The sequence below is a fragment of the Sprattus sprattus genome (assembly GCF_963457725.1).
Source record: "Sprattus sprattus genome assembly, chromosome: 14".
In the NCBI taxonomy this organism is placed as follows: Eukaryota; Metazoa; Chordata; class Actinopteri; order Clupeiformes; family Clupeidae; genus Sprattus; species Sprattus sprattus.
This window is the reverse complement of record NC_137912.1, coordinates 26141834-26165954: the sequence shown is the minus strand read 5'-3', so window position 1 is coordinate 26165954 and position 24121 is coordinate 26141834. Positions and strand designations below refer to the sequence as shown.

The following is a 24121-nucleotide window of genomic DNA, read 5'->3' as shown; positions in this document are numbered from 1 at the left end:
GCTGTGGGCAGCAGCATTCATCTAGCCCCCCGCTCATCACCGTCATCCCATGCAATAAGACTGCCCCCTACAGGCTAGCTGATGCAGTGCAGATGTTAGCACTGACAATTCAGCACAGATGGAAGAAAAATACAGAGGCTGTGATGAAAATCCTGCACAGCATTGACACAAGTATATGCCTATATCATGTAAAAAAATTTCTAAATGTATGTGAGTGTTACAATTATTATTTCCATTTAGGTTTTAAATGTAATTCATATGTGGACCCGTATATGTCTTTAACATAATGCATATCAATCATTTGAAATTGCTTTAAATCATTAACGGTACCTTCTCACATCACTGAAAGTGTTGTTGTGATGCCTCAACACATGTACTAAAAATATGTGTGGTGTGATTTTAGCTGAGAAAAAGTGATGGGTGCAAAAATGACAGCAGCCAGAGAGCGTCTGATGCCATTAAAACTACATCCTACTTCAATGCAAGTACTAAGAGCAGTCGTAGTAGGAACGTAGAAGTGGTTAAAGTGGTGGTACACTTAGCTTTGGGTTTTGAATGCTAATAGTTGTATAGATCCATGCTGATAGCACCTCAGCTGCAGCGGAGCTCTGGTCTGGGCGAGAGCACAGCCAGCGTCCGGTGACCTGCTGTTCAGTGGCAGCTTCATGCACTGGAGTGGCTGTGGCTGTGACTGTGGCTGGCATAACCCTTCCTGCCCCACTCGCACACACGCCACACACAAACACGGGGAATCCAAGCACACCAGTGGAACTTAGCGAAAGTTAGTTTGTCAGAAGTTGAGTGGTGTTCCACTTGAGAGACAGGACTAATGGGCTATGTGGTTCATCCAGATGGTATGAGCCTAGAAACCGGAGATGGAAACCTGTTCAATCAAGGCATATCATGACTGGGTCCCATGCTGCAGCACACATAGACACACAACACACACATATATAAATGCACACAACTTCAAACACAAACACACACACACACACACACACAGGCACACATCTATACACATGCACATACAAAAACGCACACAGTGCAACTCACTGAGATTTGATCGCAGAACAGCAACAAATCCATAGTTGTTTATGTTATGTCAACTATTTTTTGGGTGAAAAATTTGATGAAGCGTAAAGAATTCTAACAATGAATTATAACATTACTTCAAATAACCTTGACAGTAGTTGATGGATATTTTGCTGTATTTTTTATGTCATACTGTACGTGATGATATAGACATGTAATGACAAAAGCAGGAGTCCTTTGAAGAGTACACCCATTTATAGATATCTAAAACAGCCTGCAGGAATGACCTGATTTCTATTCTGGAGCCTGCATGCATTAACCTTCTCCTTTTTTAAAGATCTATTGTCTTTCCGTGAATACCAAGTGCTCATCTTGCGTGTAGTGGAGTGGATGAGCACAGAAGAACATAATGTAACATCTGTGGACTGTGGCGTTTGATCTTGAAAAGACTTGGTGAAGATCCCAGCCCTCAGCTGCCCACCAGTCAGCACAACAACATCACAGGCCCCCTAGCAGAGGGGGCATATGCAGAACGTACCCCCCTCCATTATTCAAAGGCGAGGAGACTTCTGGGCATCCGGCGGGAAAGTCAAAGCAGTCAAATGGCGATGAGCGTGGAAGAGAAGCAGGTCTCCTCCTGTGGGACTCTAGCGCTGGGCATGAGCGGAGAGGGAGACTGTGGAGCCTAACCAGTTGCCAAGGTCTCTCCCTGACAGCCAGTAATTATTCAAAAATCACAAGGATGAGAGAGAAAGAGAGAGAGAGAGCGAGAGAGAGAGAGAGAGAGAGAGAGAGAGAGAGAAAGTTAGAGCGTGAGAGAGGGAAAGAGAGAGAGAAAGTGAGAGAGCGAGAGAGAGTGAGAGAGAGATAGAGAGAGAGAGATTGGGAGAGAGAGAGAGAGCGTGGGGGGGACAAGCGCACGTTTCACCACCCTGGGGCCAATTCCGCTCCGTGGCGCCGAGGCAGCAGCTGCCCGGCCTGAGGCGCGTCCACAAACCCACTCATCTGCAGCCAGCAGCTGCCCCCGCCCTGCCTGGCGCCGACGCTGGGCGAGCCAGGCATCCCTGCCCACCATGCTCCGCTGAGCCGAGGGCGAGGAGCTACCTACCTTGGGCTCCGGATGACACCTTGTCATTCACAATGCAACCAGCCATTGAATACAGCTCACCTATAGACGCATTTAGCAGCCTAGTGATTAGCATGGCTTAACTGGAGAGTACCTTCATGCCAGCACTATTATGTTTGCCAACCCCTTCAGCCTGAGACTCATTGTGATCTGATTACCACCCTCTGACTGGTCCAGTATGACACAGACATGTGCAATAACCCACACCAGGCTTGGTTATTAAATAAGCCACAAGGTATTTCACAGAGGGATGGGCATGGATGAAAAGAGAGAGGAAATTGTGTTTTATTTAGTTTGTTGAGGGCGGGGGAGTATGCCACCAAATTTGATTCAGAGATGGGGTTTGGTTGACAGATGAAAACCTGAAGAAAGCCTCTCTGAGGTGATTGCCAGTGACGGAGTGATTGCATCATTGGTTAAACATAGACCGTTCCCCTGCGGCTGTGTTTTTACGCTTTCGTTTTCCATGAAATTGGCGACGTGGGATTTACAAGTAAACCACAGAGCTCATCAGCGAAGGACACTGTCTGGCCAAATATTCAAAAGCATTGTCAGTGTAGAAACCTTCCACCTTCGTCCTGTGCCTTTGCAATTTTGTCATCCAGTCAGTTGTCACTACCGACATGCTTGCACTGAGATCTTGTCTATAAAGTTGTCTTTGTAAAGCTTTATGCGGCCTTCTCTCTTCCCCACAAATAATAAAGCATTCTCGCTTTAGTTGACATGAAGAATTAAGGCAATGACAACCGGCTGCTTTCATAGTCCCGATCAATGTGTCACTGCGGTGACAGCCAGTGACAGTGTCAGTTTTATTACACAAGTCGTCCACTCACCCTGTCCAGTGGAACAGCTCAACAGAGACGCTGGAGGAACCACATATCTGATCTCTCGCCAGCCTTTTGTTATTTTCAGAACAATTAACTCAGGCCCAGAGTCATGAAGGTACTTGTGACAGCACTTAACAAGCCAAACTCATATGTAAGTTAATTCTCTTAATAACTCTTTACAATTCATAATGTACAGAAGAGTCTTATGACACTATGGAGATAACTGTGCAGTATTGTATGTTATGTATATATATACTGTATATTGTGGCATCACGGTGGGCCAGCTTATAGTGGGGTGTGGCATTTCCCGGGAGGAATGGCTGCCACACCACAAGATGGCCGCCGGTCCAATGACTACAGGCCCCAGAATGCAGCAGGCAACCAGGTGTAGGTGCTTAAGGCACCTAATTGCAGGAACAGATAAGGCAGGTGGTGCCTGTTGTGTGGGAGAGAGCCAGAGAGAGCAGAGCGCACCTGACGTGCGTTGGGAGCGTGCATGGAAGCGCTTAGTGAAGCGCTTACTAGGCCACAACCGGAAGGGGGAAGGATAGCCCCAAGCCGGAAACCGCCTGGACAGACCCACTGGCAACCGACTTCAAGGAAAGTAGTTGAAGTTTATGTTTATTAGGAAAACCCTGAAAGAAGAGGGAACAAGAACGTTTTGTGTTTTGGACTTTTAAGTTGTGTTGAAAGACCCTTTGCCTGAGTTAAAGAGAACCCTGAGTTGTACCTGTTTTGAGTGAGAAACTTTATTAAAAACCCTCTTTTTACTGCCAGTTGTGACCTGATTCCTCAGTTACTGCACTGCCCACCCTGCAACCTGTTACAATATACAGTGGGGAAAATAAGTATCCGAACCCCTGCCGATTTCGCAAGTTTGGACACTTGCAAAGAAATGTGTGATCTATTCTTGTAATGGTAGGTGTATTTTAACAGTGAGAAACAGAATATCAACAAAAAAATCCAGAAAACTCCATTTTATAACATTTATGACTTTATTTGCATTTGATGCAGAAAATAAGTATTTGAACCCCTAGCAAAACCTGACTTAGTACTTGGTGGAATAACCCTGGTTGACATGCACAGACGTCAGACGTTTCTTGTAGTTGGTCACCAGGGCCCTGTTCGGCGTACAACTGAAGCTAAGATAATTAATTTAGCTCGCAACTGGAGATTAACTAGCTCGCTAAATGAGAACAGGCCAAGCCGGTCTGGCGACGGGCGCTAATTTATTTTAACCTCAAGTTAATTTATCTCGTCAGCTAAATTGCGCGTGCACGTCCTGCTTTAAAAGGCATGAAAGGTCGATAACCAAAACCAGGATTTTTTGAACGGCATTATAGTCTAAACTCAAAGAAAAAGACTCATTGTTTTCTCCGCTAAGGCGGGATATGACCATGAACGCGTTATGAAGAATTCAAGACCATAATCATGTCAAAATTCATCACTGTCGCGAGTGCAACAGCATTAAAGAAACTGTCCATAGGCTGTGGAATTAGTGATATCTTTTCTTGACCCTAACATGTGACTTTGGTACAGCGGGCAGAGCGTAGGGCTTGCAAGCAGTACATCGCCGGTTCGATTCCCTTCACCTTCGTAAGAATTGTAGTTTTAAATCGCTTTGAATAAAACCGTCTGCTAAATGACTAAATGAAAAGGTATTAATAAGAAATTCAATAAATTGAAGCAATCCAAATAAATTGTGTTTCTTTCTCTCTTCTTATCATGCACCAACCTTACCATCCACCTCCACCATCCACCATTCACTACCGCACAAACACTAGACACGTTTGCAAAACTAAACGTTTGCAATGATGTAAGTTAAAGTAGGTAAAACAACTTTAGCCAATATCTATTTGGGTTATGTGCTCAAATTTCCTGGGATCAAAGAAAACGTTAGTATTCATGTGCAAACTAAAAATCACGTCTCAGGCTGCATTATGAAAGTTATTTCGGGTTTATCAACTGTAGCCTACCAATGTCTCAACTCTACTTTAGGCTACCACTGTCGGTGGTGCAATAAATGACTCGAGAAGGTCTTCTAAATTAATTATTCCTTGTCGGGTGGATCGGTAGCGCTCATACAAGAACTCATCATGATGGAAAAATGGATCTTCTTGGCGATCGCAAAGAACTCTTCCTACGCTAATCAAACTATGACTCCTTGTCAATGGGATCCCTCCTTTTGGCGTGGGTGTGGCAAGTTTAGCCAGCTAAACTTTGCTTAGCCTGCCCTGGAGCAGGCTAAGGCTAAGCGATTAATTACCATGGAAATTGAGCAAAAGTTGCTTCGGCGAATCCGCTAAAGCGGTGTTGTCTTTTTTTAGCCTGGAGTTTAGCTCGCTAAACCGCTTAGCGAGTGTCGGCGAATAGTACCCAGGTTTACACACATCTCAGGAGGGATTTTGGTCCACTCCTCTTTGCAGATCCTCTCCAAATCCTTAAGGTTGCGTTTTCAATGGGAGGGAATGAGGTTCAAGCCCAATATTCCACGTAACATAGCCCCATCCATAGTCCTCTCGATGCGGTGGAGTCGTCCTGTACCCTTGGCAGAGAAACAGCCCCAAAGCATAATGTTTCCACTTCCATGCTTGACGGTGGGGATGGTGTTCTTGGGGTCATATTCAGCATTCTTCCCCCTCCAAACGCGGCAAGTCGAGTTGATGCCAAAGAGCTTGATTTTGATCTCATCTGACCACATCCTGTCTCCCAATCCTCCTTAGAAGTGTTCATTGGCAAACTTCAGACGGCCCTGTACATGTGCTTCCTTGAGCAGGGGGACCTTGTGAATGCTGCAGTACTTCAAACCATAACGGCGTAGTGTGTTGCCAATGGTTTCCTTGGTGACTGTGGTCCTAGCTGCCTTGAGATCATTCACAAGCTCCCCCTGTGTAGTTCTGGGGTTATTCTGTACCTTTCGGATGATCCCCGATACCGCACAAGGGGATATCTTGCATGGAGCCCCAGGCCTAGAACGATTGACAGTTGTTTGGTGTTGCTTCCATTTACAAATAATCGCACCAATAGTTGTCTGCTTCTCACCAAGCTGCTTGCCGATGGTTTTGTAGCCCATTCCAGCCTTGTGCAGGTCTACAATCTTATCTCTGACGTCTCTTTGGAGGTTGAAGGTTTGAAGTATGATTCTTTGGACAGGTTTGGACATGATTCTTTGGACACGTCACCAGTTGAGAGAAGTTGTACCTTGTTAGGCCTAATGAGGACTAATCTGTGTACTTCTTGGGCACATAACTGGTCATTGGGACCAGAATTCTTGCTGTTTGCTTGGGGGTTCAAATACGTATTTTCTGCATCAAATACAAATACAAATAAGCCACAAATACAAAGTAATAAATGTAATAAAATGCATTTTTTTGTTTTTTGTTGATATTCTATTTCTCACTGTTAAAATACACCTACCATTACATTTATAGATCACACATTTCTTTGCAAGTGGCCAAACTTGCGAAATCGGCAGGGGTTCAAATACTTATTTTCCCGAATGTATAAGATGTAATTCCACTTCACCCTTTGTGTCTGGTCTAAAACATAAGTTGCCTTTATGATGAAAAGTGTATAAATCTATAAAACATTGTTAGCTATCTAACAAGTATGACGGGAATTATGTCATGAAAATATATGAAACAAAAGTGAAATAAAACTCTATCGTTCTTGTTGAGTGAAAAGCAGGACCTTTTCAACAAGAACAAGCTTCCTTTGTGTAACATTTTTCACAGCTGTGCCCAGTGCTCCCTCTTTAACTTAAACATCTGCTGATTAGCACAAAACGCTCCCACTCCTCAAAGTTACGGCAAATAAACATCATTAAAAACACGCACCCCTAGCCCCCGTGCGCCTCACACCATGCATATCGAGTAAACAGCGCAGCAGCTCATTAGGATCGACAATCAGTCAGCTTTAGCTTAGCACCAACATCAAGACTTCCATGAGCAACAGCATTTATTCCCAACGTGCGATCAGCATCCTAATTAATGAGGTTCTGAGGCATAAAGGATGCTCGAGCCGGGGCGCAGAAAATGAAATTCACTTATTCATGCCGAGCCTTCAGTTCAGCTCAAACTGCTAGGGAGTGCACCCTGGGAGGCAGTACTATCAGCAGACATATTTGGTCTCTTCATGCCCATAACAAGAAGGGGAAAAGATGTCAACCACTGGAGTGCAGCTTCAAGGACTAATCTCTGTGAACGAGGAGATAGACATAAATGTAGTCATATCTATGACCACTGGGAAAACATGTGCTGTTGTATCCCACTGAGTCATTCACAAGGAAAATCTTGTCCAGAGACAGAGGATGCGCGCTCCTATCTCATCTTTCATGCCCGGCGACACAGTCAGAACTGCGGCGGTGGTAAGTGTGAGATGTGTTTCCGTGGCGCCTCCTGTGAGCAGTGGGGAAGTGTCATAGGGGAATTAGTCTCGTCAGACAGCGGTCTCCTCTGGGGCCTTCGCCGCACAGGCACAGCAGCAGCACACATTCATACCCCAGCCAGCGGGGAGTCGCAACACACAAAGCCAACACACAGCACTTCCCTAACAAACGAGTCAGAGTGCTAACACGTTCACACTCCTTATCTCACTGGGCTTCTTGTTTTCATTTAACCCTCCTGTCACAGGCAAACATTCGTGAAAATGCTCGCAGGTGTAAGGAACGATCCTGCGAATGGAGACAATGTTTGACCCGAGATATTTTAAGCACTTATTCATTAATTCAGAATTAATCATGCCTACACTGTGCTCAATCGGATTTTCACTATATAATACTATGACGATGTTTCACCTTGAGGGAAAAAAAAAAGGAAGGCCACACAAATGAGTCTATAGTTTCATGTTTGAAGAACGTGTAAGACATTACGGAGGCAAATTACTTCCTCACAAAGTGAACACTAAAAGGATACGAATTTTGCGCAGATCCCTACATAGAGTGGATTAACCCCAATTACCTCTCCATCAGCCCGCTGAAGTTAGCAGCTAAGGCCTGGATATATCCCAGCATCAGGAACGTGTCTGCAGCTTCACTTGGAGCCATGGACTGCAGGAATACATTATATCCCAATTAACATCCACAGCTAAAAACCCCAGGGAGGATTCCCAAGCTTAATTGGCTTTGGAATGTCAACTTTTGCCAGCAAAGGGATCGCTCTAAGCTGGCAGTTTCAGTCGACATCTCAAGCACACCACCACCATCACCTCATTATATACTTAGTAAACATTTCAGTGTTTCTGTGGAAACTTTATAGAAAGTATAGAATAATGTTTTTCTAGAAGGAGCCATATGTTGTGCGGGTGACCAGGTGTCCCGCGCTTTGAGTTGTACTGACACTTTGTCCGCATATTATTGAGATTACGTCAATGTGCCGCTTTTTCATTGGTCATTTTCGCTTTTTAATTGCCAGAAATAAAAACACATGGATGCGTTATTTTACCCGCCCGCACATGAGCCGCTCTTGCCTATGAGCCATAGTTTCAACTCAGCAGCAACCTCGCTCAAAAAAATGCCCATGGACGCATTATGAAACCATGGGCCCCTGGGCCTGGACATGTAAAAGCCCCCCTCCCCCTTTGTGCGCGTGGCCACAAGAACATTGCGCTTGCAAGACATTACTTAAATGTAATGACATTTTTTTTCAACAGAACACTTGCTAAATTCACCTGTACTTCAACAGGATTTACAGCGCACATACACATTTTCTAACACAGCGCAGTACACTCAATTAATAAAATACACCTCTTTAAAACACAGTAAGAGATACATAACAGCGACTTTACCCAAAGGCTCAAGCTTAGGGGCCCCCTGAGCTCATGGGCCCCTGGGCCTGGGCCCTGTAGGCCCGGTCGGTAATCCATCCCTGCAAATGCCACATACTTTTCTAAAATCCTGGCTTTCTACGATTAGCTAAGAAGTAGGCGGTCATCAAGTGGCTGTGAAAGCCGTCAATCAAACTTTCATATTTCAAAAGATCTCTTTTATGGCCTCATTGGGGAGCTGAGGAATCGACAAAAGGACAAAGTATAAGTGTTTTACAATCGAAAGGCGGTATCCAACAGTTTCTTATTTAGTTAGATAGACATTAAGCCATATCAAAGTTTGAGTTTACCTTTCAGCGCTGGTAACATGTCCAACATTGTCCCACACCAACTTATTACTGGTCCCACATTTGGTCTGTTTGAATCTGCATGTGCAGTAGGCCTACATGAAAAACTAAGAGTAGGCTACACAATAGTTGCTGAAAATTCTGTGTTGATCTGAGTAAAAGTGTCATTTTTTGGTTTGTATGCGTCCCACTAAACTCTCGTATATATATATTCTGCAAAGCACAGGGCAACGGTCATCGCTGGGAGAGGAATTGCTTTGCCTGTGTCCTCATGGGACCATACACGGCCCTGAAATTTTACCTGTGAAAAATGGATACTTCATAAGGTGCCAAATGACTGTCATATGGGTTCCTAATGCAGTGCGGGGGTCACCTCAGCTCACGGGCGATGATGGGCCACATTGCTCACACGCCGCCTATCCATCAGGTCCCCCGTGGTTCTGCGCAGCCGAGGCTGGAGCGGCCGGCCGGCTGTCCTCCTACGGCCCGCTTCGCTCCACTCGCGCGGCACGTTGAACCGGGACGCATCTCCAGAGCTGCGCGGTGCAACCGCCTCCATCACCGTTTACAAACTGCCCTGTCAGAAGTGCAGGGGGAGTCTGGCAATGTCACATTCCATCACCTCGCTCTAAAAATAAACCCCCCCTCCATCAAACCTCCATGATTTTCTCTCATCAAAACCGCTTCAACATCTGCTCTTTTTCCAGTACATCAAATCGCATAGGTTGGAAAGAAGACATCCACAGATAAGACCAATTTTACAAAAAACTATTTACCAAAATGAGTGGTTCACAAGTGGAGGGCAACATCAAGTCTTATCTGACTCAACGCATTCAAATGGTTTATGGAAGTTTTATCAGACTTTACTGTCACAAGGGCACTTTTTCTCCAATTCATCACTGGAGAGCATCATTGAAATGCAGGGCACTCAGCGGAGAAGAGTTTTCAGGGGCACTTTCTATTACAAGTCTAAGAGTTTTTTGACATCGCTCTTGTATTGCAAGAGATGGCAACAAGGGGGGCTTATTCAATTTTAATATATTTTCTTTCACGCATTCGCATTCTGCAGAGGTATAAGAGGGAAACAAAATCAAAGTCTTCTTTTGAATAGGCATTCAAGAAGTAATTTCCACCTCGTGCCTTTGGAGGCTATTAGCAGGAGAGCCTTCATTCCAACACAAAGGAAGGCATATTTCCTGCACAAAGCCCCTTGTGGTTGAATTGAAACGAAAGAAGGTAGCATTCCTTGATGATTTATACTTATGGTGATTTTTTACATACAAATTTCCAATTAATTTGCTACTGTTTCCGGAACCAAATTGTGGCTTACACACAGCAAAATAGATTGCAAGCTGTCTGAGTTTCTTCCTATTTTTTTTCTATTAGACTAAGGCAAAATAATAACTAAACATTTATCCATCGTGTTTTGAAGTTGATACTTTTTCTGTATTGATTTATATAGAAATGATTGTATTAGGAAAGATAAGCCAAAACACCACTTAATACTGCATATTACTAAAAAGCAATATTAGTAGGCTATCTATCTCTCTACCTGCTATACGAGAGGACTACTGTAAGTATACACTATAATATGGTACAGAAATAAATTATAAAATGAATAAATGAATTAAGTCTATACGGTGTTTCAAATGATCTACAGTAGGCTACTTCTGCATCTGCGCTGTCTCCTTTTACGTGAGTGCCCTCTAGTGTCAGGACGGAGGAACAGGTGTTTGCCACACTAACGCTCAGTACCTGCTTGTATCATCCAATTTAAAAACACACATCATATGAATATGATTGATGGCGAAACCTCCGCCCTGTATTGATGTGTGCAAAGTGCAAACTGAAGTGATATCGTACTTCTAAATAGGATGACGGACCCACCGCCACCCATTACCTAAAAGGAACGGTGTGATATATTTTTGCCCACTGTGCCGTTCCGAGTGTGCGATTGCCAATGAATCAAGAATGCGTATGGGGCAAGTATGTACCCTCGGTCATGTGTGCGCATGGGTGTCTCCGAAGTAAACTCGTTTTGTCTGCTGTGGCGGACGCGTCTAAGAGCTCAAGCTCAATCACTTAATCAAGGTGTTTGAAATAATATCTCTACCTTGTGTGAATCTGCAGCAGACCGTTGATTTTGATAGGTCTGTTTAAGCAATTAATAACAAAGTATCTTGTTTTCTCTTGAACCTGACTCACTCAGTGCATTCTCATGCGCAGCTAACATTTTGGCGTGATGACGAAAAATGTGGTTTGCTGCAGACGAAATTTGCGTCATGCGCAATGTTCGCGTGATTTTACTTTTCATCTATTAGCCAGCACCAGTACGGGAACACACATCTGCGTGGTATCTACATATACTCTTGATCGCTAGTACATTTTTTGTAAATTATGTTCCTATACTGGTTGTCTTATTGCTCTCAAACCCGTAATTACAATGTGAAGAATGTTGAAATTATGGGGGAAATATGGTTTCACTAAAGCAATGAAGAAGTGTGGAAGGGCTTGTTTAAAGTATACTGTCATGGGTCCGCAACAGAATGCATGATACTGTGTGTGTAAAGTTCACATATTCACATGGCAATGTTGGAGAAACCTCTAGTGCTTAGTTCGATAACCCAGTGTGTTCAGAATATCGCGAGAAATGAACAGCAGACATTCTCAGGTCAAACACACTGGCTAGTGCACTTGAACTTCCAAACATTCCTCCAGGCTGAAATACCCATTGAGCTCAACACACTTCAAGCTTACCAGCTACAGCCTGATGTGTGGCCTGATGTCATGCTGGACAAATGACTGATACGTGTCAGCTGATATGATTTGTAGTGTGTGTATGTTTACATCAAAAACAATCCATTAAGGGAGACAACAACTACTTTCAATCCATTTACTTAAATAAAATACATCACAATGTTTTACAGAACACCTTTCATTTAAAAACAGAACATTTTTATTACAGATTTTTAAAATTATAAACTCCATTGTAGTCATTCGTCTTCGGACACCAATGACAAATAATATTTCACACCTCTCAGATGACATTTGTAGATGAAGCTTTACAGTGATACCATTTTGAGATTATTATGAAAATGCTTGGACAACATTTACACACAGAACCAATACTTTCAGTAACATAGTCACACACAAATACACCGGTGTTGAGGGGTCATGAGGTGCTGTGATCGGTGACACGTCATGGCCTGAATTTATTCTGATAACAATTATAAATGAATCTCTCGACTAGAGCACAGCTGATCAAGTCATGTTACCTGCACAATGACTCTACAATTCAATGAGACTTGATTTCCAACATCAGAAAAAAAGGCCTGCTGTTGTTCTGGACAAGACGAGCACAGGGCTACCATACGCCTCTGCAGAGCGCTCATGGAAACGTCCCCATAGCTCTTTCTATGAGATATATGTCCAGTCTTCATGACCCTTGTCCGGTCTGGGGAGGAGGGGTTCAGACAGACTTCTAAACAATCTGGGTTTAGTCCCAGCCCTTCGTAAACATCACAGTTAGGCAGAAAATGGCCAGTGAAAAAAGAAAAGGATTTTTTTTTTTTTTTTTGGCAAAACTATTGCTCACACAAAACATTCTGTGCTTCTATGCCTGGGACCAAGGAACTCCTGGACCTTGTGTCCAGATCCTCTTCAGACACTGAGACGTGCTTGAATTCTGATACCTCCAGCAAACAGCTTTTTCCTGTTTCAGGATAGTCTGGGAAGTCCCGCCCCACTTCTTCCGGCCAAATTGATTTAGCCTCAGAACTGGGTCTGGCCAAGTTTGCATACCCGTTCATTTCAAGGTTTCCAGAATCCTTGGAGCCAATCACAAACTGGCTTTTGGCTACCTGGCGCGCCATTGGCGGATTTAAACTTACCACGGCTACGTTACAAAATCTACTGCACGGAGAGTTTTTAAATATTGGACATAGTGGCCACCGAAGCACCGCAAAACTTCGATAAGGCAAGTTTTCTTTGAAAACAGAACAGAAACTTGCCCTGGAACAATTCATACAGAAAAAATATGTGTTTGCTTTATTACCGATCGTTGTATCGTTGTATAGTATCGTTGGTCTGATTGGTTAAAGGACTGTCCAATCAGGTGGCTGAAGTGGAGCGCCGTTGAGAGTTGGCCAGACCAACTGAACAAATGGAATGCAGTGAAGGGGCAGGGAATTCCCAGACAAGTTTCAGGAGGTATCAGTTCTAACTGTGTTGTTTGGTCAAAGAGTTGATTAGTATTTGAACTGTCTTCAGTTACATGGCAATACTACATCAGTCAAACTGAGACTGCAGACTCTAGCAGGAGCTTACTTCATAATGTTACACTACATGATTTATGCTTTTAATGCATTTTAATGAGGTTGCTGCCCTTTTCTCATACGGTTTTATTTTGTTTCCTTAAAGTATACATACATATACAGCATAAGATGGCTAAGATGCTAGGAACCTTTACACAGATATAAATAGGAACGATTTTGAGTTCTACCTAATGTTTCTATTTTGAAGATTCAAAACCCAAACTTGATTACCATCTTCTGAGACTTCTGAATGTGAGTGATTGGGAAAGCAATGTTACATATCCTATGAGATCAAAGCAGCAGCAAACACCTTGATCTCAGAGCTGCTTATGCTAAAAGACCCCCTAATCTGACCTTTTATTCAGCTAGGTGGTACTAATAGAGTATTTGGTTGACTGAAGGTCACAATTTACGATACATCTGTCAGTTGTCAACTAGGTCTGTGAATCTAAGGAAATTAACATGCTGCGCTGGTAACGTAATGGCTGATGGCTTTGGTGGTGGTGTGTGTGTGTGTGTGTGTGTGTGTGTGTGTACTCGGCCTCCGGACATTGTTAACCAGCCCTATTTACCAACAGTTTAAATGTTTTACACTTACGTCTTGGTCAGCTGCTTTACGTTCAGAAAGCCATTAGTCAATCTTTCTGATTTTCTGAGACAAATATTGTGCAATAAAGGATGAGAAATAATAATAATAAAAAAAATCAATATAGTGCACACAGCTCAATCTCATCATAACTCCTTACATCCTGCTAAGGTACATCTAATGTAAATACTTAGTTCATATGAAACATTCGCTTCACCTCAGCGAAGAGACATTGGACTCTACCCCCGTTAACTGTACTGTTGGCAGGTCACAATGGTTGGTCGGCAATAGCAGAAACCCTATAAAAAGGTGTGGGTGACATGTTATGTTAGCACTCATACACATGTGCTTCAGTCTTTGACATTCACTTCATCTGCTTACAGCATTCTTTCCAAGTGCTCCAACAAAAAATACTGATGGCTCAAAAGAAAGGCATTGAAATGACGTCATACCTGGAAGTAAGTCCACAGCCCCCTGTAGCATTGCACTGAGGGACTGTGAATCATTTGGACATAAAAAGACACCTGAAGCACACTGCTGCTGCAATGTGAGATATCGTACGCACAGTCGCACACACACAGCAACAATGTAAACGTACAAAAAGGCTTCACTTTGTTTTGTCATTTGCACTTTTTTTGTCCCCAATGTAATAATAACCCCTATCCCACCGTGCAGGGATAATAACACTGGAACACAACATATCAGACAGGAAACATGAACACACTCTCTCACTCACTCCCAAACAAAAACATACTCTGAATCATACACACTCTTCTTGAAAGTGAAAGAGACACAAAGTCCGGCAGGCAAGGAGATCCAGCCTCCCGCCCTCCATGATGAAATCAGTGTTTAAAAAGAACCAGCCTGTCCAGTCCTGTAGACAGCCACACACACACGCACACACACGTACGCACACACACACGCATACACACACACACAGGTACGCACACACACACAAACACACACTAACGCACACACACACACGCACACCCCAAACAGGAATGTGTTCCATGACCCATGTGAAGCCTGATGTCCCATCCTCCATGACAGGGGTGACGACTCGGCAAGGCCAGACGACTAAGCGAGTGAGTGAGAGAGAGAGAGAGAGAGAGAGAGAGAGAGAGAGAGACAGAGAGAGAGAGAGAGCGAGAGAGAGAGAGAGAGAGAGAGAGACAGTTTGCTTTGGCCACGAGCCTGGCCTTAGCAGAGTGAGACAGGGGAGCGGACAGGACATTGACCAGTCCCGCTCCCAGCCCCAGTGGTGCAGCAGTGCTAGCAGGCCCCCGGCTGCCCTGGGAGGTAGACGCTAGGTCTCAGGACCAGGTGTGGTCATATTCTTCATGTATTGGGTGAAGATGGCCTCAAAGGCCTCGTCTCTGTGAATCATGGCACCAAACACCAAGGGCTGGAAGGGAGACGGACAGAAGGCCAGAGAAAAAGGAGCAGACAGAATTACAAAAGGGCAATAAGAATATGAAATCAATATATTTCGTTTTTGATCAACCACACCCTGGACTTGTTGTTCTCACCTTCTGAGTGGAGGGCGTGGCTATGGAAATCCCCATTCCAGATCCAGGAAGTACAGAGAGGACTTTGTACTGAAATTAGATATTACAGATACAACTTGCTTACTTTTTACTGAAACTCATGACTGTTCAAATTCAGCCAAACATTTTTACTGGGGTTAAAACCCATTTAAAAAAGATGCATAATAAATGTAAATATATATCCATGCATTTTTACACAATAGTTTGGATGTGGAAAAGGGTTAATAAAAGCCAGACCAAATGAATAGAAAAAAAGAGACCAAAACATTAATCATGAATAACATGTTTACTAAAGGGAGTGATAAAAACATGAAATGTAAGAAGATCATTTGTAAGGGGGAGAGCTGAGAGCCCAGCGGCACTAAAAGGACAGGAACATGACCATATATGTCTAGGCTGAGCCTATGGCTGCTTACCTTCTGTATGTCTGTGATGTCGACCAGCTTGATGACTTTGTTTTTCTTTGAGGAGCCTGACCTGGAGCTGGAGCTCTCAAAGCACAGGTAGCTACAGGAAACAGAGACAGACATTGGCCTACGTGCTGTGATAAACCTACTGGAAATATATGAGCTAATGGAGCAGCAGTTACTGTATATGCAGTGCTGATTTAGCGAGAGTGTCCTTCCATCATATTTAATGGTGTGCAACTCATGCTTCTTACAATATAACTTCACATTTCCGTCCCTGACAGTGGGCAGTTATTTGAACACTCTCACTTGTTCTGTAGACTATGGTCAGCGCACAGCACAGAAGCTAGTTTTCTGTTAACCTCAGGGGGAGGTTAGCACATAACTATTAATGACAGAAAGAGAAAGCAGGACTAGCAGACATAAAAAGGTACTTTCACTTTTGGCACTTTCCACGGTCTACAACTTTAAAAATTACCAATTCACATCTAGAAATAGTAAATTAATACTTTTCTACAATTGCTATTTATACTGTTTTCTGTTCTTGTCTATTCCTGACATCTTTGTTATCTCCAAACAATGCTTTCCACTAGAGCAGATTCCTGTGTGGTATGTCGTGGTATGAGGGTGATACCTACTTTTCTGTGACGAAGAGAACTCCATTACGGATGTAGTCTGTGGGCATCTTCCTGTCCCTGTTTATTAAGCAGCACCTCCAGCCGTTCTCACACACTGGAAATACAAACATATCATTTCATATTTCCACCCAGTGGAACAGGGACTATTTAAGTGATCCCATCTCAAAACGTTGAAAAGGGCAACGCTGAGACATAATGATGTACATTCCACAAGAACAATATGCGTCTGCTGAGTTTATGTTTTTTTAAATCAGGCACCTGGTAAGGGCCGCTCATTCTCGGTCAGACTGAAGACCTCGTGGAAGGCCCCTTTCTTGGGGTTGTGGGAGCGGCTACTTTCCTCCTCACGGCTGACACCACAGGGGACTGTTGCTAGGCTACTCCGTGAAACCACTGGCTGGACCTGGAAGGAAACAGGACAGCTCTTACCAAATGAGAGCTGGACAAAAAGCATGCAGACAGATACCCCAAACCTTTACACATGGTGCCCTCAAAACAGTTAAGCTCAAAAACCAAATGAAAAAAGCCAGCCTTCCAGCGGAAATCTCCACCTCTAACAAGAGTGTTGACAAACATGTTAGTCTCCTTAGTGCCTGTGTGCTTAGAACAAGTCTGAGTTTGTGTGTGTGACTGTTTGTCTATGGGGTGTATGAACCAGAGTGAAATATAGCAAGAGAGAGAGAGAGAGAGAGAGAGAGAGAGAGAGAGAGAAAGAGAGAGAGAAAGAGAGAGATAAAGAAAGAGGTAGGGCCAGGATCAGTTCAGCGTTGAAGTCAGTTTTTTGTCCCCTATGCACATACAAAATGATGGTTAGTTAGCTTATGTTTTGACAGTGCAAATAGGTGGCCATGCCTTCAGTGCTAGATCTTCATGCTCAAGCTCAATTGCTTGAATTCAGTTGAAAAGTCCTAAGTTCAAGTCACTTATGCTTGCCTACAGAGTGCTTGCTGGGTCGGCTCCCACCTACCTAAATGATCTTGTAATGGCAAATGTTACACCCAGGATGCTGCGCTCGTCTTGTGAGCGTCGTTTTGCTCTGTTGTCTGTGCAGGTACGGCAATCCAGACTATTCTCATTTGCAGTTCCACGTTGGTGGAACGAACTGCCTAGCACTACCAGAGCAGGGGCGTCCCTCTCTACCTTCAAGAAGCTCATGAAGACCCAACTCTTCAGAGAGCACCTCCCTTCCTATCTGGCACTTCGTCTAGTGCTTAACTTGCACTTACAGCAGTCACATTCCTGCACTTCTTTTTCTTTTCTATTTCGTTTAATTTTGTTTATTTTTAATTTCTATGTAAAGTAAGATTTATTGTTACACCAGGGTACTAATGCTCTTAGCTTGACTGTTCTCTCCCTTGAACGTCGCTTTGGACAAAAGTGTCCGCTAAATGACTAAATGTAAATATAATGAGGTTAACACAAGACTCCCACATACTGCATCGAATGTGAAGATACTACTATAGCCTAAGCTAGGGGAAACCTACAGTAGGGAAAACCATCACTAACGCACTTTGAAACCTACAGCTAAGGCACTGTCTAGGTACATTTGATTTGGGACACAATCTACTGCGGAGGTACTCCAAGAGTTTGTCTGTGACAATGGATGCAAACATCCCACATTTGCCAAGTTAAAACAGTCAGCAATAACGCTATTACTCCAATTCCACAGAAGTGGAGGCCTCGTGGCCATAGGGAATGATCATGTCTGTTGGGAAACTACTAAAACAACTACTAAAAACGCAACACATAACTAGCAAAAGTGGGATATTTTGATCCGTTTGCACATACATACACAGTTTATGTAACAGGGGTGTGTCTCTATCCAGTCACACACACACACACACACACACACACACACACACACACACACACACACAGTAAGGTCAGCTGGTGGCACACAGAGGCACGACTAGACTGAACAGAGGCACACCTGAGTCCCTACCTTTTCCGCACAAGACAGCTGAGAAGAGAAACAACAGAACACATGTGTGACAGTCACTCGAGCATACAATGGCCCTGATCTACAGAGATGCTTAGGGGGATCATTTAGTGTATTATCAGGGAGGGGCCTGCCTTAGGACCCCACAAACACACACACACACACACACTACCAACAATCACAAAAACACATCGACACACAAACACAGGCACACAAACATAGGTGGAACATACCAGGTTTTACAACAAGAAGATCGAATTAGAGACTACAGTATTAGCCATTAGCATCATTTTTAACAAGTAGTCCTTGTGAATAGAGGATTAAGGATGAACAGAAAACTATAAATGATGGAACATTCATGTCATATTCAGGACACAGTGAGGAGGCAGGAAGCTGAGGGGAGGCCCAGGAGACATTGAGGAGCTTCTTTAGGCTGAGGCCGTGGACGTGACGCCTCAAGAGGACACTCACCCGTCGGGACACTGTGGCGTTGCTGCGCTCCTTCAGCTGGGGGTCTGTGGGGAGGTTGTTCCACACAATGCGTGGCGTGTCATACTTGTCCCGCAGTTTGGGGCAACTCTTGAAGAGGAAGTCTATGATGAAGAACTTGATGCCTGCATACAACCCTGTTGGAAGAGAGTCCGATCAAGAAGCTGCAATTGAGTTGCAACAACTATGAATGAAGAAAGTAATGTGGAATGATTGAGCAGAAAGAATATTTTTTGATTTTGAGCCTTTTTATGAAGGAAGATGCACACAATTCCAATTACATATTTTTTTCTGTAACTGATTTTTTGTGTTAGCAGTTTCACATTTCTGTGAAAACTTTAGCGCTGCCTTTTAACCTTTTGCCTTGCCACTTAAGCAAGACACAATATGGAACAGCACTTTAAAGGCAGCCTAACTGAAGACATTAATTTGTCTGCGCCTTTAAATGATCTATATGAGGTTGGGTGTGTGTGTGTGTGTGTGTGTGTGTGTGTGAGTGTGTGTGAGTGTGTGTGTATGGAAGAAAAAGACAGGGAAAAAAGAAGGGCGAAATTACATAGATAGATGACGTGAGTGACATGAGTGACAAGGCTTCATAAAATGTTATTTGTGGGCAGCCTTACCAACAAGAAAACCCACGAGTTTGTAGGGAAGGACACAAGAAGTGATGAAGGCCACCCACAGAGCAATGTACAGCTTCTGAGTGATCTCCGGCTGCACCCACATGAACAGGCTGCAAAACACATACACACAGACACACACACACAGACACACACACACACACACACACACACACACACACACGCACATGCACACATACCACAATATGAATCATCTTCATGCGATATTGAATGATCAAAGCAGCAGACTACTTTCACACCTGTCTCTACAGAAATAGAAACCACGCTACTCACTTCTTAATCTTCTCTAAGACATCTGCCATTTTACCAAAAAGGTTCTGAAAGGGAAGAAAATAACAGCTTTTATTCAATGGGAACTTACCTGAAGCTGTATTAGAAGAAACCTCATCACGTATTACACTGGCAAATACCTGTGCTTTTTGTGCAACATCAAGAACTAACTGGAACTTTTCAGACACAGTCAGGTCTTCCTTTGAAGGTTCCTATAAGAGAGAAGGGGGGGGCATCAGGTCAACCAACACACATAAGGTCATTTCTTGTTTGCCATAAGACAATGAAGATGAGGCATTTTTACCTCAGGCTCTGTGACTTCAGGCACGATACTCCACTGAATCCTCCAGCCTCTGTGGGGTAAAGACATGTTTGCCAAATGTTATAATAAAAACCCAAACTGGAGCCTCTCTTGTGTAAACAGTCTGTAGGTGTCAGAGAATGCAGCTTCTTCATCTTCCTCCCTCTCACTCCCACACTGCCATCCATTCTCAGCTCCAGCTACATAACCATGAACACCCCCACATAGGCCCATTTTATATTACCAAAACTTAACTTTACATTACAATGCACTTAAGGTTATGTGACAAAAAAATTAAAAAGTTTCAAATCCTTCACTTACGTATAGTATATTGTAAAGACAACGCATAATGAAGACTATTGCACTTAACAATATATGTAGTCCTACAAAGTCAAAGTCAACCGCACCCAAACTATCTTTGGACAGTTCTGTTGTGTTCTGTGCTTTACCTTGACATGAGGTAATTCAAGGACAACCTCAAAATGGCTAAAAACAGAAACATGGGGATGGCCCAGCCATGCCACGCAGCGTTCATGTAGATCTGAGAGAGAGAGAGAGAGGTGAGGGAGGGAGAGAGAGCGAGAGAGAGAGAGAGAGAGAGAGAGGTGAGGGAGGGAGGGAGGGAGAGGGAGAGAGCGAGAGAGAGAGAGAGGTGAGGGAGGGAGGGAGGGAGAGAGAGCGAGGGAGAGAGAGAGAGAGAGGTGAGGGAGGGAGAGAGAGCGAGGGAGAGAGAAAAAATAAATATGTGAAAAACATATTTCATTTTAGCACCCCCGAAGCAAGGGGTTTTGCCTTCCCCTCAATGTCCAGTCATTTAATCTGAAAATATAATATTAGTTACAAATGTCTAGACCAAACCTGTGGGCTAAGTAGTCTAGTTAAGCAGGTCTCAATGAAGGTGCGCTTCTGGTAAAAGCAGTACTCACAATGAAGGCAATCGCTGACGTGTAGACGGAATGCCAGTTGGATAAGGCGGAGAGGTTCCTCATAAAGTTAGTGACCGGTCTGGCACCTCGTTCTGAAAGAATGTTTTAAAGGGACATCCTGTTAATGTTCATATAAGTTCACTACAGAATCTAATGAATAGATAAAAGGAGTAGTACTTACTGAGTCGCCGCATATTTTCTGTTAACCTGAAAAAGGACAATGATGAGGTCATCACGCAGGAATGTCAAAGAAAAGATGACTATGCCTCAATCTCCCTGATCCCCTTAATGTTATTATTAGTATAGAGCCCCTGCGTTGTCCATCACACTATGAGTCACTCAACCTCAAGGGCTAGGACAGGAGCTCAACAAGGTGACCTCTCAAAACACCTGCAGTGTAGTATCCTCCCACAGCCACAAGAGGGCAGCAGTCACTGACAACTCTGCAGCAGTATCCTCATTTAGAAGTTGCCTCTCCTCCAGAGGTCAAATGCGAGGCATTTGCAACGACTAATGCTACACTGACCGTGAGTTACAGTGAATCCATGCATTTCAATAGTACTAGTACTGCCTAGTACATCTGACTTTGCACATAACCGTTTCCGATCTCACCTTTTAGCACTTAGTGGTTCTTCAGGCTCCACTGTTGTCTCTTCTGGTTGGAAGCGAAAGTCCTCAATGTAGACGCCAACACGGTCATACAGCCACCTCATCATCCGCGTGTACATGGTTTCTTTTTGTTTTTCTGTTCAGAAAAAAAAAAAAAATACTTTTTAACTTTAAGGGACTTTTTGGGATTACATTGAAAGGCTTATTCCTCCCACTTTTTCCAGAAATACACACACGCTCCCTAACTACATCTGCGTGCTATTCTCTTCATCTCTGCATCTATCTCACAGTCACAGTCAGAGGAGAGAGGGAGGCACAGACGCTCCAAATTCAGTGAGGACGCTCCCAACTTTAACACAAAGGGGCCGACTGGCCTAGTTAAGGTGTTCCACAAATTGAGTTGGATGCCTAAAATAACAGCTTCACTGGGTTGGCAACTTCAGCTATTTTGAGCAATAAGGGACCTATCAGAACAATCTCGCCCTTTTAGGCTTAAAGCAGAGGATGTATATATTTATCAAAATCCGGACATTTTGTTGGTCTGCCTGAAGGAAGCATTCTTGACCCACACAACCAAGCAAGCTCCATAAACTCAATCATAAAGTCAATGTTGTTGTCAATGTCTTGTTTTGTGAACACACAGGGGCCTTTAAAGCACATAGCGGAGGGAGACCAGTGTCCCAGTCGTTACCTGTCCCATTGGCTGAGGGCGACGGCTGTTTGCGCGCAGGCTGGGGAGGAGAATCTTCCAACCTGATCAAAGACAACAGATAATCAGTTTGAGTGGCAATGTGGGGGGCCATAGGATACCTGGTTCAAAATCAGAATGAAATCTTCAAACATGTACCAGACTAGTGTGCTTTGACAGACAACAGCCTTCACAAACTCTACACAGCTAATGGGAGTGAGGGGCAGATAACCTCCCCTTTAATAGGATCCCTGGAGGCAGTGGACAGATTCAACTATCAGTCACATAAGAGCAACATGGTGTCCTGGCACGCGTCTAGCTCCAGCAGAGCAACAGGACACCACACGCTTCCCCCTGATCAGCACTGCTCTTCTCACCGCATCAGCACTCCCGTACTAAAGACCACTAGGGACTCAAACTGGGTCTTTAATGGAACAGGGCTGTGCTGTGAGTCTGAAATGGAACACTAAAGCCATCCTTGTACCAAAATACCCCTCATTTGCCAACAAGTGAGTATATATTTCAAATGAAAGCTTAGAATCAATACACGACTTTGTATTTGTATGTCAGAGTCCCTGTGTCCAGAGTTAAACCTCCTGCTCTTGGACTTCATCGGTACATCTGCTGCAGAGCCACAGAGGGGACAGTGGCTGCAGTGGCTGCAGCGGGTCGAGTGACAGGCTGATGACATACTTGCTCACTGGGTTCCTTGAGAACCCTCCCCCCCCCCCCCCCCCGGTGCCTGCGGAGCCATGTTGGCTGGTTATTTTTAAGCCAGCGTGTGTTCGCTCGCTCGCTCGCCCCTTACCTCCCTTATTGCTGGCACCCTTTGGAGGGCAGCCCACTGCAGCCAGCCTACTGCGTGGTGCAGGTCAGAGCGCAGGGTGGGGTTGTCAACACTTACACACACCCACTGAGCTAGTGACAGAGAGTGAGAATGGAAGATAAAAGGAGAGAGAGAGAGAGAAAGACTAGAGATAGAGACTAAACTAAAGTAAAGCTAGAGAGGGAGAGGGGTGTGCTCACCTGGTCTTGAGCACTTCCGTCATCCTTTGCTCGAGGTCCTGCCGTTTGCCCCTCTCCTTCTCCAACTCCTGCTTCAGCACCTCCACATTGGTCTCCTCTCGCAGCTTTCTCAGTTCCTCCTCTGTGAACACACAACCCAGCACGTCAGACGAGCAACACACACCTTCACAATGTCTTTATTTCTCTTCTTTTCTAAACCTCACTGATAGCCTTGCAAAAACCGTTCACCTGGCCTGGGCTGGTGTAAAATATGACAGTAATCATTTCAGAGCATTTTCCCACAGTAGAGTGCAGCGAGCCGGGAGAGGTTTTCGTGCTTTGACAGACCAGATGTGTATCAGCAGCGCAGAGGGCCGATGATCACTCTCCCCTGCTCCTGCTCCTGACAGATGGATAAACGCTGGTAATTGTCTCAGCTGTGTTCTCCTTCTGGCTCGCCTCCCTACTTTATCAAAAGCCTGCCCGCCTGCCTCACCTCGCTGCCGCACGGCGCCAACATCACCCCTGGTGTCAGGTGATGCCACCCCGGCACACAGCTAGCCCAGCCAGCGGCAGTGGAGGCCAGGGGTTTCTCAGCACCCTTTGTTACTCCCCTTAGTCCCATTAATAATGGAGGCCTGACATCAGCACCCAATCAGACACACAA

At 44.3% G+C, this 24121-nt stretch overlaps 1 protein-coding gene across 4 annotated transcripts in view; it reads right to left on the bottom strand.

Moving 5' to 3' along the window:
- Positions 1-11974: 11974 nt before the first annotated feature.
- The window catches only part of gramd4a (GRAM domain containing 4a), a 36863-nt gene continuing 24716 nt past the window's right edge, over positions 11975-24121 (bottom strand). For 2 of the 4 annotated variants that reach the window (XM_080851064.1, XM_080851063.1), the window contains 17 exons: positions 23476-23596; positions 22453-22514; positions 21765-21897; positions 21334-21359; positions 21153-21244; positions 20676-20767; positions 20230-20278; positions 20066-20137; positions 19929-19972; positions 19638-19747; positions 18997-19151; positions 18517-18546; positions 16845-16989; positions 16587-16680; positions 15958-16048; positions 15524-15592; positions 11975-15399 (listed from right to left, as the gene is read on the bottom strand). In XM_080851064.1, coding sequence (XP_080707190.1) covers positions 15301-15399; positions 15524-15592; positions 15958-16048; positions 16587-16680; positions 16845-16989; positions 18517-18546; positions 18997-19151; positions 19638-19747; positions 19929-19972; positions 20066-20137; positions 20230-20278; positions 20676-20767; positions 21153-21244; positions 21334-21359; positions 21765-21897; positions 22453-22514; positions 23476-23596 — 1484 coding nt within the window. In that variant the 3' untranslated portion in view covers positions 11975-15300. The remainder of the gene's footprint in view (positions 15400-15523; positions 15593-15957; positions 16049-16586; positions 16681-16844; positions 16990-18516; positions 18547-18996; positions 19152-19637; positions 19748-19928; positions 19973-20065; positions 20138-20229; positions 20279-20675; positions 20768-21152; positions 21245-21333; positions 21360-21764; positions 21898-22452; positions 22515-23475; positions 23597-24121) is intronic. The other 2 variants (XM_080851065.1, XM_080851066.1) reach the window with 2 other exon arrangements.